The sequence below is a fragment of the Cucurbita moschata genome, unplaced genomic scaffold, assembly GCF_002738365.1.
Source record: "Cucurbita moschata cultivar Rifu unplaced genomic scaffold, Cmos_1.0 Cmo_Scf00013, whole genome shotgun sequence".
In the NCBI taxonomy this organism is placed as follows: domain Eukaryota; kingdom Viridiplantae; phylum Streptophyta; class Magnoliopsida; order Cucurbitales; family Cucurbitaceae; genus Cucurbita; species Cucurbita moschata.
This window is the reverse complement of record NW_019268529.1, coordinates 1,775,327-1,791,984: the sequence shown is the minus strand read 5'-3', so window position 1 is coordinate 1,791,984 and position 16,658 is coordinate 1,775,327. Positions and strand designations below refer to the sequence as shown.

Here is a 16,658-nt window from a genome sequence, read left to right as displayed (position 1 = left end):
ATGGAAGGAAAGAACTAACATAGTTCAAACATAATAACAAGATAATTTGGCCGAGTGGTCTAAGGTGCCAGATTTAGGCTTTGATTCGAAAGAGTGTGGGTTCAAATTCCACAATTGTCATTGAAGTTGATTTTGCGAAGGAATCATATGCCTGAGTTAGATGATGATGTTTTAGTTAGACATTGCTAGTATATGCTTGAGTTAGACATCTAGAACATGGAAGGACAGAAGTAACGTAGTTAAAACATTATAATAAGACAATTTGGCCGAGTGGTCTAAGGCGCCAGATTTAGGCTCTGGTCCGAAAGGGCGTGGGTTCAAATCCCACAGTTGTCATTAAAGAAATTTTAGTCATGAAATTGATTTTGCTTTAAAGAATCATATGCCTTATATGATGATGTTTTAGTTAGTATATGCTTGAGTTAGACATGTTTTAGTTAGTATATGCTTGAGTTAGACATCTAGAATATGGAAGGACAAAAGTAACGTTTTAGTTAGTATATGCTTGATTTAGACATGTTTTAGTTAGTATATGCTTGAGTTAGACATTTAGAATATGGAAGGACAAAAGTAACGTAGTTAAAACATTATAATAGGACAATTTGATCGAGTGGTCTAAGGCCAGATGTTTTAGTTAGACATTGCTAGTATATGCTTGAATTAGACCTCTAGAACATGGAAGGAAGGAAGTAATATAGTTAATAACAAGTCAATTTGGTCAAGTGATCTAAGGTGCTAGATTTAGGCTCATGTCTAAAAGGACGTGGGTTCAAGAACTAAGAATGAACTTTTGCTCGGAGCTAGCTCTTCAAGCTAATACAATCTCTGAGTGTACTCAAGTCTAGTCTTCAAAGCTAATACAATCTTTGAGTATACTCACAACTTTAGACCATGAATTAATTAACATTAAAATAACCCACTAAATGAACTCCGTTGCCCATAAAATTTTAATGCCTGAAATAATATGACATATTAAGGTATATATGAAATTTAGTGGTTATTGGATAAGGATAAGTAGCAGTACCAAGTAACAATGCAAAATGACCGTAACGCTCCATGGTAAACTACATTTGGTTCATAACCCAATTGACCTCCAAATGTTGTGAAACATTATAAGGTCTAGACCTTATTTTAGATGTTTAAGGATTGTGTAAAGTTTTAGAACCATTGGATTGTGTTGGAAGGTTGAATCAAGTTTTAGGGGGTAAATGAACAAAATGCTCCTAAAGTTCTTTTAGTATATTTCAAGGTCTAAATGACCTCCAAATGGCCTAAGCATTTAACTTGATTCCACTCAAACAAGAAAATATCAAGATCCTGATACTCAGACATCCAAGAAGCCCCTACACCTCTCACGGGACAACATGTTCATGACTCAGATTGCATCATTTAAAACATAAGAAACCTTGGATATAGGTTTACAAACTGCGTCTTGGATGCAAGTTTCAAACCACGCTGCTTGAAATGTATGAGGACATTGAGCATAGGAATTCAGACTATGCCCTAGAACGTATGAAGCCTTAGACATAAGTTTTCAGACTACATTACTTGTAACGTATGATGTCTTAGATGCAGGTTTTAGACTAGACTATTGAGAACGTAAGAAGCCTTGGACATAGGTTCAGACTGTATTCTTTAGAACACATAAAGGCTTGGACATATATTTTCAGGTCCATGTTTTGTACGGTAAAATATTTTTTTATATTATTATTCTAATATTATATTTTTAATAATTTGAAAATTACATTACAGCTTTGGGTTTCTTATTTTTTTTTAAAAAAAAATTCCTATAAATTTCGGCTTGTTCAAAGCTCGTTCTCACGTGTCCGGCATGTGCAGTAGGGTTTAAGATCGTCTTCTTCCTCGCCTCCGTCTAAACCCTCTCTGTACCAATTGCAACAGTGACAATGGAATGGCTTCTTCTCTCTTTCAAACCCTAATTCCTGAATCCACCATTGTGTTGTTATTCTCAATTACCTTAGGATGAGGCTCTTCTCCTCCTCAACTTTCTCGCTTTCTTCTCTCTGTTCTTCTTCTCCACCGCGCACCCTCTTGCTTCACTTTTCTCAATTTTCAGCTTCTTTTTCTTCCAGTAATTACTCTTTCCCTTCCTCATCTTCTTCTAGGCGCCACGACGAAGAGTCTCGATATGTCAGGGTTTCCGTTTGGTGGGACTTCGAGAATTGCAACATTCCTGCTGGTGTTAACGTGTTTAAGGTCGCCCATTTGATCACTGCCGCTGTCAGGGCCAATGGTATCAAAGGTCCGGTTCAAATTACTGCTTTCGGTGACATTTTGCAGCTCTCAAGGACCAACCAGGAGGCTCTCTCGTCTACTGGAATTAGCCTTACCCACATTCCTCAAGGTTATTTTATTTTTTTGTTGCAACACATTTCTTCTTTTTATGTATATTCATATATTATTAGAATCGATTTCCATTGTGAAGAAAGATTTCATTTGAGGATTCTTCGGGACTGCATAGACTACGCTATTTTTCCTCCAAATTTATTGTTTGAACTAGAAAAATAATCTATATTAGTCGTATGACATTGGGAGTTTTGTATTTTGCTTGAGCGTGTGAGAGGTTTCCTTATCTTCTCATATTCTCTAGTATGATTTAAATGCAGTAACCTAATTTACTCTTAGTAGCTTAGGTAGTTAAAAATACTATTTAATACTTGATTTATGTGTCTCAATTTTGTGGTGGAAAGCTGTGTTAGGATGCTGAATGAGCGAATTGATTAGAAGTCTGTATAAAGTTAAGTACGTTGCCTAAGCATATATAATCATACATTTCCCCTTTAGGCTTGTAATGATCGAACATAAGCTGGGGCATTTACAGAAAACTTGTTCCCTTGCCAAAGGATAATATGAATACTTGTACCCATCAATCATCATGTTCTTGAGGTAGTTATCACCTTACACTTGAGTGCTTCGTATTATGGTTGCATGGATTGCTGTAAATATTCAAGTTATGTGTTGTGGAATCTTCAGAGAATCATAAATCAATCAATCCAGATTTAGTGGCTATGGAAAAGTTTTCTAGAATCAGTGATTAATGTAAAGCAATTTGCATAAGAATTTGTAATTTGTTTGTCTTAGTAAAACTTATCGAAGAACTTCACCTTGTAATATTTTTCCAATGTAGGTGGTAAAAACAGTGCTGATAGGTCTCTTCTTGTAGATCTCATGTGTTGGGTTTCACAAAATCCTCCACCAGCACATCTTTTTCTAATTTCTGGTGACAGGGACTTCGCCAGCATTTTGCACCGCTTAAGAATGAATAACTACAATGTGTTGCTAGCAAGCCCTGAAAGTGCTCCTGGTGTTTTATGCAGTGCTGCAAGCATCATGTGGCATTGGAATGCTTTGGTTAAAGGGGAAAATCTAGTCGGAAGGCATTTTAATCAACCACCTGATGGACCGTATGGTTCTTGGTATGGCCATTATAAAGTTCCTCTTGAAGACCCATTTCCAGTTAATGAGCAAGTATCTTCTATTAGATCCGAGGAGGTTTCTGAGATCAGTTCAGATCCTAAGCCTCTTCCCATTCCAAGGGCAGTCATTAGGGAAATACGTTACATTTTGAAATTATATCCAAAAGGAATCTCCATTACAGATCTCCGATCAGAGTTGGGAAAGAGTAAAATATCTATAGATAGGGACTATTATGGTTACAAAAAGTTTTCACGCTTTCTATTGTCAATGCCACATACTTTAAAGCTTCAAACAAATGGTGATGGCCAATTGATCGTCCGAATTGTCACTCCAAGGACCATAGAGCCATTCGAGTCCAGTAGAGGTACATCTGATAATGGCACTGAAGAGCAGGATCGTAATCTGATTGCAAAGTTAAACAATAACGGTTCCTCACCAGAATCGACGAGTGTACCACTCGTTCGATCTAGTGAACTAAATGCTCAAGACAGGCCAGAGAAGGTGCAACCATCTTATGAATTAGTTAAGTCTACTGGTGAAGCTATGGGAGGGGAACCATCAACATGGCCGGTCTCTGAGCCACATGTTATGGAAGATTCAAAGCAGACTAGTAAATTTGAAGCTGACAATAATATGATTCCCTCAATTGGACAGCATTCTGAGGCCAAGACGGGGTTTTTTAGAAGAATATGGAGAAGGTTTGTTGTAGGTAGCAAAGACCATAATTCTGAAAATGGAAGTCATCACATTTCTGAAAAATGTTCCACATCAGATGATGCTTCTAAGCAGAAAAGTTGTGGCCATGTGACGAATTATTCTAATCAGAACCTTGGAGAAGCAAAAAGTGAAGGAAAAACTGTAAAGCCAATGAGTCAAGATGCTAATTCAGTGCATCCAGTTTCAAATTCAGCTGATCGTGAGCCTGCTAAGCTTCAAAAAACAGCTGTAGTTGCTAGTGCATATGATGATAAATCAAGATCTAGGCCAGGAGTACTTAGTAGCATTAGAAATTGGTTCAAGATTCGGGAAAATGATACTGAGACTGGTAAAGAAAGCGAGCAGTGTTGCGAACAGAACCAGTTAAAAAATGAATGTGGGAAACACCAACTTTTTTCCAGCAGTTCTTTTTGGCAGGACATGCAATCCTTTATTGAAACACCTAAAGGAGTGGAGCTCATTTTGCAGTCAAAAACCAGGTTTGATATATTTCTTTTTATGTTTTCACATATCTTTTGCACTCTCAGTAATTGAAACTGTTGGATTTCTGCCCATTATATGGCTTGTGTCGACTTTTCCCCCAATATAGATCAAGCTTTTGAAACAATTGATCTAGCTATAATTTACTTGCAGCTCTACATTATATAATTAAATTGTTTTAAACCTTTGTATGTATGATATTATAGGATTTACAACTTGTAATTTTGTTTTCTGCTGACTTGCTTCAGGTCAGAGATGGCTCAGAAACTGCTAGAGGAAGGACCTTTGGTTCTTAAATCCTTAAGCACTAGCGAGCTCTTCGACTTTATAGAATCGTTAATATCAGATAAGAAATGGCTCGTGGAATGCCCCTCTGAAACAAATCCTTTCAAGGTCACTCTCTCTACTGCTGAGAAAAGCTCTTGCACGAAACCCCTGCATCGTGCAAATGGGTTGACATCAATCTTTATGAACAGAGTATCACAGCCCAGTTTACAGGGATCTTCAGAACATGATTCAGATTCAGATAAGAAAAATGAAAATGTTCCTCAAGCTGGAATTTCTACCACTATGACTAAAAGCAAGTTTCCAGAGAGGACAAGAAGCGAAATATTATGCGACTGTCAAAATCTTGTGGACGAAATCTTGAGAGAACACCCAGAAGGATATAATATGGGGGCTTTCAGAAAACTGTTTCTTGAGAAGTACGGATATCATCTTGACTTGCAGAAGCTTGGTTACCCAAAGTTGGCATCCCTGCTACAGATAATGCCAGGAGTGATAATAGAATCCACTTTTATAGTTCCCACCGGTAAGGTCCCAAAGGTTTCCCATGTTGTAGCGAACTCTGATAACGAATCATCTGACCTGCCTCGAAAGGATGATGATTTTGAGTCAACATGGGAAGAATTAGGTCCAGCATTCACAGATTGCAGGAGCAGAAACGAAGATGAATCGACATCGAGTAGCGAAACAGCAGAAGCAACAGAAAAACGACCAAAAGTTTGTTATGAACCTGTGGTTTTAGAGGATGAATCATCAACAGAGTCTGATGGAGAGTCTTGTCCTACTACACAGAGATCAGAAGAGCAAGCAAAGCCACAAACAAATAAGGAAGAAAGCCCATTACTACAGATCCTTGATTCATGGTATGGCAACAAAGAAGACAATAGTAGGAAAAACAAGTCAGAAAACAGCGACGAGATGAACGATTGTTTTGAAAATAGTTTGAAGGTCTCTAGTTTAACAGCCAAAAATGAAGCAAATACAGGAAGCTTTGCTCGTAAGCATAGACATCAAAAGAGCTATTCTTTTGTTTTAGACACGGATGAAAATGACAAGGAAAAGCTGATTGATGGGATTTTGGGTACCTTGAAGAAATCGAGCGAGTCGCGGGTACATGACTGAGTTGGTTCCGACCTCGAGCATGAAGGAGCTAAGAGATATGTTGAGCTTCCTACAGTTTATATATATATAATTCTTAGTATTCATAGAGATGCATCAATTTTTTTCAAAGGGAAACAGTTTTGGGTATTTCAGAAATGGTATAGAGCATAAGTTTCCAAATTCACAAGTAATTTTAGTGTGTAAGCTTAGTTTAGAAGGCTTAGATTTGAAGCTTTCTTAAATAACTTTTTATTTGTGGTAGGGACTGAAATTCATTCTCCATTTTGCGGATGTATGTTAATGGATTGATGCGTTATATTCATTTTATAAATAGTTGGAAATTTTGTTGAATTAGTTAATAACATATTTTGTTGAAATTTTGTATCTTAAGACTTTCACAGTACCGAAATGTCACAACCAAAATACTTTGATACCAATTGTTGTAATAGAAGCAGAAACTAAATCGATCACACTCAAAATCTATGAATAGAAATTAAAATAAATACACAAAGATTTAAGTCGTTCGGAGAGAAGAAATTACGCTACATTTATGAGGCTGCTATTATCTGAAATCGATAAGGTTTGAGAAAGGAAATTGAATGGAATTAATATCTCTCACCAACAACTTGTTGGCATTGAAGGGTGTTAGATGAAATCCATCCACTTCCCAACCAACCACATACATAATATTGCCTATTTAGCCTCTCAATGCCACTTTACACTCAACTCACCACTCTCAAATGGCCAAATCACCCCAAGATGAACATCCAAACAAGGCTTTCGGATGGGCTGCTAGGGATTCTTCTGGCTTACTCTCCCCCTTTCATTTCTGTCGAAGGTCAATTTCTTTTACTAACACCTAACGAATGTTTTGTTTCTCTTTCTAACCGACGTGGGATTTCGCAATCCACCCAAATACTTTATTGGCACTCGTTTTTGTCTTTAATCGATGTGGGACACCCAATTCACCCACCTTCGAGACCCAGTATCCTTATTGGTACACCGTCTCGTGTCCACCCCTTTTGAGCTTAGCCTCCTTTGACACATCGCCTGGTGTCTAGCTTAGATACCATTTGTAACCGTCCAAGTTCACCACTAACGTAACGTAGATTCCTAACATCTCAATATTATTTTTGTTTTGGCAGAGAAAATGGTGGCGATGATGTGAGTATCAAAGTCCTTTACTGTGGGGTTTGCCATTCAGATCTGCATCTGCTGAAGAACGATTGGGGTGTCACAGATTATCCAATAGTCCCAGGGTACGTTACAAATAAGCAATAAAAACATATGGTGTGTTGGCAAAATTTGATATGAAATATGGGATTTGATGTTTTTCAGGCATGAGATTGTTGGTGTTGTGACTTCTGTTGGGAACAATGTGAACAAATTCAAAGTGGGCGATCAAGTAGGGGTAGGTGTCATAGTTGGATCTTGCAAAAGTTGCCAAAACTGCGAACAAAACTTAGAGAATTACTGCCCCAAGTTGATATATACTTACAATGGACATTCATATGATGGAGCAAAGACTTATGGTGGTTATTCTGATAGCATTGTCGTCGATCAGCATTTCGTGCTCCGATTTCCCGACAACTTACCCCTTGATGCCGGAGCTCCTCTTCTGTGCGCTGGAATCACAATCTATAGCCCTATGAAATACTATGGAATGACTGAATCTGGTAAGCATTTGGGTGTGGTTGGACTTGGTGGGCTTGGTCATGTTGCTGTTAAGTTTGGTAAGGCATTTGGGTTGAAAGTTACTGTCATTAGTACGTCTCCGAGAAAGAAGGAGGAAGCTATCGACAGGCTCGGTGCCGATGCTTTCGTTGTTTCGAGTGATCCTGCACAATTGAAGGTTCGTTGTTTCAAGCCTAAGGGTTTAGGGTTCAGGGCTTAGGGCTTAGGGTTTGGTTGAAGTCTTAATTGAGTCTTAACTAAGTCTTAATGGGAGATCCCACGTCGGTTGGGGGAGGAGAACAAAATATTGTTTATAAAGGTGTGGAAACCTCTCCTTAACAAACGTGTTTTAAAAACTTTGAGGGTAATATCTGTTAGTAGTGGGCTTGAGCTGTTACAAATAGAATCAGAGTCAGACATCGGGCGATGTGCTAGCAAGGAGGCTGTTCCTGAAGGGGGTAGACACGAGTGTTGTTCCCCAAAGGGGTAGACACGAGGTAGTGTGCTAGTAAGGACATTGGATCCCGAAGGGGGTGGATTTGATGGGGTCCCCATCGATTGGAGAAAAGAATGAGTGTCAGCGAGGAGGACGCTGGACCCTGAAGGTGGTGGATTGTGAGATCCCACGTCGATTGGAGAGGAGAAAGAAACACACTTCATAAGGGTGTGGAAAGTACTCCCTAGTAGACGCGTTTTAAAAACTTCGAGAGTAAGCTCGAAACGAAAAGGAAGTCCAAAAAGGACAATATCTGTTAGCGATGGGTTTGGGCGGACAATATCCCCACTAAAGTAGCTCCCAAATCTTGTGTAATGCTTGTTGATTGTGTGCAGGCTGCGATGGGGACGATGGATTACATTATTGACACGGTATCAGCTATCCATGCTCTTGCTCCATTGCTTGGTCTGCTAAAGCTGAATGGAAAGTTGGTGACTGTGGGGTTACCTAACAAGCCACTAGAACTGCCAGTTGCTGCTATAGTGCTCGGTAGGAAGATGGTTGGTGGAAGCAACTTTGGAGGGCTGAAAGAGACACAGGAGATGTTGGATTTCTGTGGTAAACATAACATCACAGCAGAGATTGAGCTGATTCGTATGGACGATATTAACACTGCCATCGAACGCCTAGAGAAATCCGATGTTCGATATCGGTTCGTGATTGACATTGGAAACTCCTTCAAATAGATGCTAAAACTTTGGTGAATATGCCTTTACTCTCACGTTTATAATGTTTTGCTCTATCACGTTGAACTCACAAACTTTATGATTATGCTCGTAATATTATTTGTCGTTCATCTTTTGTTGTTGGTGGAACAATTTTCTTGAACCTCCGAATAGTATTTGTGGCATGGGAGGATTAATATGGTTAATAAACTAAATAGAGTGATCACACAAAAAGAAAGTTGAGTAATAGGTAGAGATATCTACATGGTGAGGTGGGGTGTCATGGTAGTATATTTTCAAACAGGCGACGTCGTGATCTTGACACGCTCATGACTAGACTTGAGGAGAACCCAAGCCTCATATTCATTTTTTGCTTAGCTTTGTGACTTTGTCAGACCTTAGGAGAGGTTTGTTTTTACCCGCCATATACAACTTGTGTGGAATCCAAAATTTTTCGGCCACACATAGTGCCTTCACATGTATTTTCAATCATATGCGACCAAACCGACTTGCCTCTATATTAGGTCAAGTCATTCGCCTCAACCTTGCTTCTACTCGGGCCAAAGTCTCTCAACACAATGCCGCATCCCAACATCATCTAGGCTCTCAATTTAGTATGGCTCATGTCTTGATGTCATCACTACTCACTTAGTCATGCCATTGAGAATGGATCCACATGTCTTTATAATATCAATATAGACATCCTGAAAATCCATTCATCCAAATTCTATCAAGGCATTGGACCCTCTCGTGTCCATGCAATATCATTTATGAATTCCTTACAGAATATTGAGTGTATGATCCAACCTTTGATCTAACCTTTGACACATGGACTGGAGCCCAATGTTGACAGACCTGCGTCGTTCGACATTGTTCTTGAAATACTCATTTCAAAATAAGCCACTCAAGACACTCGTCTCACAACTCTCACCCTCACTGTGACACACGTATATGCCACATGGTAGCTTGCTTAGCCTATAGGGCTAGGGGTGGTGGAGAGCTAACACCATGGTTTTTATAGTACATTTTGAGTCGTTTTCTGTCTTTCTTGGGTAGACGTCATTTTGACAAATGGTCATATGTTGTCGCGGAGCGTTGTTCGGTGTCCAACTGACACCACATTTTGCGAGCTTTTATATTTCAAATGGACGGACTTGACTCAAGAACTGCATGCCCAAATTTTCTCTAGAACCTCAAATTTTGAGGTTAAGACCTGGGCCCTACCCGACCCTTCCACAAGCCTATCTCTAACACTGATATCTACTCGCTCTCCCTATCTTTTGTGTCTCGCCTCTCTTCAATGCACACATAATATGGAGTGTTGGTTGGCACTGTCCTCCTCAGTCGCATCATGGCGCTCATTTGTCTTTGTCCTCACAAGGTCGGATCAGCGCTGCTTTGTTTGTTGTAACGTTCATCAAAATTTCCATCAAAATCTTTCATATAACAAAAATAATATATTCCCTCAAACATTAATATTAGAAAATGAGATCTTTAATAAAAATATGATAATATATATATATATATATATATATGTTATAACGTTCCAAGACTCTACTAATGCAAATTTTTTAATGCTCGCATGAAGTCTAACACATGGACCATTGTAATTTAGAAAATTGAACGTGAAATTGATGTCATAGATTCATATAGGTTGATTTGGATACAAAGGACAAAATCAAACTTTCATTACGAATAAACGGGTGACATCAATCTAAGCTTAGGTAAGTGACCTTACTATCAACATGGTTATATTTGATATGTGTGAATTGTTTATGAATGAATATGACTATGATATGATAGGATATGTATATGTTGATATGTGAATGGTATGATAACTTTTACGGTATGATGTGTTTAATGATATGTTTGAAATAGGATATGAGAAGGATGCAATAAACGTAATGTAACGATATGACTAAGATTTGTTCATGAAATGATTTGGTTAGGTTATGTATGGAAAACGATATGGATATAATAGATTGACAAAACGATATAGTTAGGCTATGTATTGAAAACGATATGGTTATGATATATGGATAAAACGATATGGTTAGGATACATTTAGGAAAAGATATGACTAAGGTATGTTCATGAAATAATACGACTATGAGGTGTATAAAGACGATGAGGCTATGACAAGTTTAGGAAATGATATGATTATGATACGACATGTGAACGACAGATATATATATATATATATATATATATATATATATATGTTGTAATATGATGTGTTATAGTACGATATATGTGATAAATTGTTATGATATATTGTGATACGATATGTCATGGTGTGATATATGGAAAACATACATAGGTTATATTATATAACTGTTGTGATATATGATACGTATGATATGTACACGATGAGAATTGTTATGTTGGAAATATGGAAAAGTTATGATATGTGTACAGGGTGGATTTTTATATCTGAAATCATGGAAATGTTATGATATGATATATGTGTGACATAAATGATATGATTGACATGCAAAACGACGAACTAATATGAAATACAACCCTGACATATGCATGCAAGATAAGATAAATGATATGATATGAAGGAAGACGCAAACAAGATTGTATTAAATGTGTGATGTCCCACATTGGTTGGGGAGGAGAACGAAACACCCTCTATAAGGGTGTGGAAACCTCTCCCTAGTAGACACGTTTTAAAGCCTTGAGGGAAAGCCCAAGAGGACAATATCTGCTAGCGGTGGGTGGTATTAGAGCCATACATCGGGCGATGTGCCAGCGAGGAGGTTATTCCCCGAAGAGGGGTAGACATGAGGAGGTGTGCCAATAAGGACGTTGGGCCCTAAAAGGGAGTAGATTTGACGAGTGTCCTACATCGATTGGAGAAAGGAACGAGTGCTAGGGGGTGGATTTGATGGGTGTCCCACATCGATTGGAGAAAAGAACGAGTGTTAGCGAGGACGCTGGGCCCTAAAGGGGTGAATTGTGATGTCCCACATTGGTTGGGGAGGAGAACAAAACACCCTTTATAAGGGTGTGGAAACTTCTACAGAGGTGGATTGTGATGTCCCACATTGGTTGGGGAGGAAAACGAAACACCCTGTATAAGGGTGTGGAAACCTCTTTCAGAACGAACGATGTGATGTCCCACATTGGTTGGGGAGGAGAACGAAACACCCTAAGGGGTGGATTGTGATGTCCCACATTGGTTGGGGAGGAGAATGAAACACCCTTTATAAGGGTGTGGAAGAGGACCCTAAGGGGTGACATGGAGAATGAAACACCCTTTATAAGGGTGTGGAAGAGGACCCTAAGGGGTGGATTGTGATGTCCCACATTGGTTGGGGAGGAGAATGAAACACCCTTTATAAGGGTGTGGAAACCTCTTCCAGAACAATGTGATGTCCCACATTGGTTGGGGGACAAGAACAAAACACACTTATTGAGGAGAAGCCCAAAACCCAAAGAGGACAATATCTGCGCAATGGGCCTAGGTCGTTACACATACTATAACGACCCCTAAATTTCCTCATATTTAGACTCACCACTTGGGATCTATCTACATCTCATGCTCATCTATGATTTAGGGATCTATAACAACGTTCGGAGGTCACTGGAACCCCGTAGTGTCATGCGCCTCATGAACACCATCATCTATGTGCATTCGCACTCATCATCATACGGTGCGCGTCCGCACTCACCAACTCTAGAGGAAGTAGCCCAATGCCCAATGCTTATGAACACACAACCCTCTAGCCCTATGCATATTGAATCGACTACAAAAGCTATTATCACCCATGCAAATTAAATGACAAGCGCTTCCGGCCAGGAGTTCATAACTCATTTTAAGATTAAATATTTCATGGTTTAGTTTTATACACCTTCCTTGCATAGGACATCCCTACTCACACATGTTTTCATATAAACGATTTGATCAAATCATTTATAATAATTACAAAGTGAACCGTATCAATAATATTACTAGTATAAGACATCAAACCTTATTCATGTACTAGACCATTTAATTTATAACTCGAACATGATTTTTTTATTTGACAATTTCAAGATTACATTAATAACTTTAAAATGTCCTAAGATTATATTAAAAAAATTCATATACAAGTATTTTTTTTTTTAATTTTTAAGTGTAATAGTACTTTTAATTTTTTTTTAAAATTCAAATATATTAATAAAAAATTTAAAAATTTAAGAATACTTTTGAAACGTGAAAGAATACTTTTAATTTTTCTTCTCTCTCTTTTCCTTCCCTTATTTATTTTTCTTTCACCTCTCTCACCATTGTTTTTTCCTCTTCCAGCCCTCTAACGTTAATCCCGGCAAACCACCACGCGCCGGCGACAGCCTCTTCTCCGGCAAGCAACGTGCGACGGCGGTGGCACTGAACCAGATCTGTGTATCTGACGAAACCCACGGTGTGACAAACCTACTCACTGCGACGGAACCAACGCCGAACTCCCCGTTTCATCTGCCCACCGTCTCGATCTTTCTCTATTCTAAATTTCGAATTGAAAGACAATTGTCTACAACATTGTCCGCAGCTCAATAGAGAAACTCCATGATGTGATTATGGCATTCACTGCTCCTATCAATACCCAATTGGATTCTCTTCCGGTGTGGATGACGAGGTTCTCATAAGTTTTGCATTAGGATCATAACTTAATTCTTTCCATTCCTCCACTAATTTCCCACTGCTTATTCTGATCCATTTCTGCGTGGATCTTACACCTCTTCTTGTATTAATTTTTCGTTTCTTGCATTGTGTCATCAATGAAGAAAATGTTGATTAATGTCTTCGATGGAAATGAAGCTCACTGGCGAAAGCCCCCGCCCACCGTATCATATTTCTAATTTTCAATGAGTGTTACCCGCTAATTTTGGTTGATTTGGTAGTTACTATTATATTTGTCAACAAGCTTTCTCAGTTAATTGAATTCTATCTCGTTTATTCTTTTTCAGCATTAGCTGGGGACTGTATGCGCTAGCATTAGTTGATTGAATTGGAGATCTATCGTTTGTTCTTAAATGGCTTGGTTTGGTGGGAAGGTTTCTTTGGGTAACTTTCCGGATCTTGCTGGCGCGGTAAATAAGCTCCAAGAGAGCGTGAAGAATATTGAGAAGAATTTTGACTCTGCTCTTGGGTTTGAAGAGGAGCCGGAGTCGGAGCCCAGCAGTGATGGTAAGTATACACTTTTCTATTATGTTGCCTATTATTATTTGGTATTTGAACGAACATTTTTTCTATGATACTTAATCTCTAGGAAAGCTCGAAGGATGCAGAAAAAAGCATTTTTCTGCTTAGACAAATGATTATGAAATGGTTAATGTGATTAAAATTTCTTAATTAAGATATACTGAAGTCCTTGTCTATCGAACTTAGTGTTGGATAAAATCATTGATGCTTTCCTTCCATATTGTTTTTCATTTGGAAGTGTCTGCAGTTTGCAATTTCCGGTTGTTCTGCTAGTGCAACTGGGGCCACAATTTTTCTTGGAATCAAGCACAAAAAGGAAAAAATTAGAAACGTTTGTTCTCAAATATAATTGTCACAAAGAAAATTTAGTATTATTCTGTGGGTATGTTTTCCTGGTTGTTCTTGCACTGCCATAGTGTTAATCCATGATTCTTGAGATTCAGGAGTTGGTCAATGCCTTTACAAATGTAAAAAGCCAGTTTAATGCCAATTTCTTTTCATGCCTCTTTATATCCCTGTAGCTCCTGGATTCTGGCAATCAGCTACAGAAGGGAAAACACTCTTTGATCCAGTCAGGGCATTAATTGGGCAGAATAAAACTGATGAAAGTTTAGTAGACGAGTCATCAAGTGAATCACAATCTTCACTAATTCCCACAGAAGTTGGGGAATCATCAGAGAAACAGGACTCTTCACAGCTTCAATATGATTTGAATAAAAAGGAAGGCATTGAAACTGAGCAGCCAGTTCCTTCGTCTTTAAGGGAACCAAGTGCTCGAGAAGTTGAAGTGCCCACAGAACAGGATGATGACAGACCAGACGACGTACAAAAGGAAAGCCAAGGAGAAGCAGAGTCTGAATCTTCAGTCTCTCCTATTGAAGTTCTTGGGTCTTCTGTCCAGAATAATGACGCGTCAGAACCCCTTGATAAAGCCGATCACGATTCACCAAGAATGTCTGTCGAAAGTCCTGAACCCACTGCAGAAATTTCAGACTCCACTCACAACTTACAGCAGAAAGAGTTTTCAGAAATGGAAACTTCCAAACTTCCAGAGTTAGATACCAAGTCAGAAGCAACTGATATATATCAAGATGAAGGAAGTAATGAGCTGTTGGTTCAATCTCTGAGTTCTTTTGATGTGCATAACAGAAGTAATGAACAGATATTGCTAGCAGATAGGATAAATGAACCAATGGTTGAGGTTGAGATTACTGATAAATTGAAAACAGAAGAAAAGGAGGTCTTAAAAACGATTCCTCATACTGTATCCGAGTCTTCTGATGATAATCAGGGTGAAGGTGGTAGTGAAACTTCTAGCATACATTCTGGTAGCACTGAGGTAAAAGAAGGTCCTCGTGAAGTTTCTGCAAGTGAATTGTCCAATGCTCCTCTTTTTGATGAGGCTTTTCTGCGCACTTCTAATTCAGATTCTCATGAAAGTGATCTAGCAATTAAAGCAACCGAAACGAATCAGGAACCCCAAGGTAGTGAGAAAGAAGCTAAAGAGCGAGATTTCAGCTCAGAGGAAAATACACCTACTCATTTAGATTCTATGCATGAACTAGAGAAGGTGAAGGCTGAAATGAAAAAAAAGGAAACAGCATTGCAGGGTGCAGTAAGACAAGCTCAGGTACTTAATGTGGCAAACCTTACCTTGAACCTTGTCGGTAAAGATACTCTTGACCAGGTCAGAGATTCAAATCCCCCACCCTATATGTTGTTGGGCTCTCAAAAAAGATAGATTTTGAGCCTAAAGCCTTTTACATGGTTATTCTTGCCATTGGAAAAATGACTAGATTTGAATAACCAGTAGATACTTAAGATCAGATTGTCTAGGGCACATTAGCTGAGACGGGGTCTTTGGAAATGTTCCTTTCCTTGTATGCTTCTTTCTCTTCTCAAGTAACAAATCTGATTTCTTGCAGGCAAAGGCTGATGAGATAGAGAAATTGATGAATGAAAATGAGCATTTGAATACTGTGATCGAGAAATTAAAGGTATTTTATATTTTCATGTCAATCAGTTAAGATCTTAAGTGGTTATCCTTTTTGAGTAGTTTGGTGTGGTGGTTGATAGGAAGCCCATTTACTTTAGGGACTCTCTTAGCAAATCAACGAATGAATGAAGTTAACATTTGACCCATATAACTTTGTACTTAACACGATCTTATTCCAATTATTTTCTGCATTTTCCTTCATGCCATTACTTTGACCAATCAAATTAACGTTCATTATTAATTGGAAAATTTGCCTTTTTACACCGGGGGCCACTAGTATTTATACTATACACAAGTCAGCGACTCATAACTAGTTATCAAGTAAACTAACCAGCTAACAAACTAATTAGTCGTTTCCTAACAAACTAATTAGTCGTTTCCTAACAAACTAGCCAACAGCCAGTTTAACTATAAACTGCAACTATTTCTGTAAGTATTTCCACATCAGGTTATTGACATTTTTACCCTTTCGTAAGCGAGGATGGAAAAACTGTCTCAACAATTGAACTTAATGTCTATTATTCTGGAGGCCTATTACAGATCTTTTCCCTTTTTCTGTTTTCTTCTTCATCTTCTTTTTTTTTTTTTTTTTTTTTTTTTTTTTTTTTTTTTTTT

General features: G+C 38.4%; 3 protein-coding genes and 1 non-coding gene across 6 annotated transcripts in view; all 4 read left to right on the top strand.

Annotated features, from left to right (window-relative positions):
• The first annotated feature begins 256 nt into the window (after positions 1 to 256).
• TRNAL-UAG lies at positions 257 to 336 on the top strand. Its single transcript has one exon. It is a non-coding gene; the product is annotated as a tRNA-Leu (tRNA).
• Positions 337 to 1,845: 1,509 nt separating this feature from the next.
• On the top strand, positions 1,846 to 6,055 carry LOC111451828. Its single transcript, XM_023092404.1, has 3 exons — positions 1,846 to 2,365; positions 3,149 to 4,634; positions 4,884 to 6,055. Exons 1-3 carry the CDS (start codon positions 1,984 to 1,986, stop codon positions 6,040 to 6,042), a joined length of 3,027 nt encoding a protein of 1,008 aa, XP_022948172.1. The 5' UTR covers positions 1,846 to 1,983; the 3' UTR covers positions 6,043 to 6,055.
• Positions 6,056 to 6,724: 669 nt separating this feature from the next.
• On the top strand, positions 6,725 to 9,000 carry LOC111450976 (probable mannitol dehydrogenase). Its single transcript, XM_023091181.1, has 4 exons — positions 6,725 to 6,859; positions 7,167 to 7,280; positions 7,360 to 7,873; positions 8,527 to 9,000. Exons 1-4 carry the CDS (start codon positions 6,762 to 6,764, stop codon positions 8,875 to 8,877), a joined length of 1,077 nt encoding a protein of 358 aa, XP_022946949.1. The 5' UTR covers positions 6,725 to 6,761; the 3' UTR covers positions 8,878 to 9,000.
• Positions 9,001 to 13,103: 4,103 nt separating this feature from the next.
• Positions 13,104 to 16,658, top strand: part of LOC111451421 (golgin candidate 5-like) — an 11,472-nt gene continuing 7,917 nt past the window's right edge. Inside the window, exons 1-4 of one of the 3 annotated variants that reach the window (XM_023091837.1) lie at positions 13,104 to 13,481; positions 13,813 to 14,032; positions 14,569 to 15,734; positions 15,973 to 16,044. In XM_023091837.1, the coding sequence (XP_022947605.1) occupies positions 13,879 to 14,032; positions 14,569 to 15,734; positions 15,973 to 16,044 (1,392 nt within the window). In that variant the 5' untranslated portion in view covers positions 13,104 to 13,481; positions 13,813 to 13,878. The remainder of the gene's footprint in view (positions 13,482 to 13,812; positions 14,033 to 14,568; positions 15,735 to 15,972; positions 16,045 to 16,658) is intronic. The other 2 variants (XM_023091834.1, XM_023091836.1) reach the window with 2 other exon arrangements.

Coding starts and splice junctions, on each gene's coding strand:
- LOC111451828 (XM_023092404.1), top strand. CDS start 1,984: ATGAGGCTCTTCTCCTCCTCAACTTTCTCGCTTTCTTCTCTCTGTTCT. Junction 2,366..3,148: donor CCTTACCCACATTCCTCAAG/GTTATTTTATTT, acceptor TTTCCAATGTAG/GTGGTAAAAACAGTGCTGAT. Junction 4,635..4,883: donor ATTTTGCAGTCAAAAACCAG/GTTTGATATATT, acceptor GACTTGCTTCAG/GTCAGAGATGGCTCAGAAAC.
- LOC111450976 (XM_023091181.1), top strand. CDS start 6,762: ATGGCCAAATCACCCCAAGATGAACATCCAAACAAGGCTTTCGGATGG. Junction 7,281..7,359: donor GATTATCCAATAGTCCCAGG/GTACGTTACAAA, acceptor GATGTTTTTCAG/GCATGAGATTGTTGGTGTTG. Junction 7,874..8,526: donor GTGATCCTGCACAATTGAAG/GTTCGTTGTTTC, acceptor GATTGTGTGCAG/GCTGCGATGGGGACGATGGA.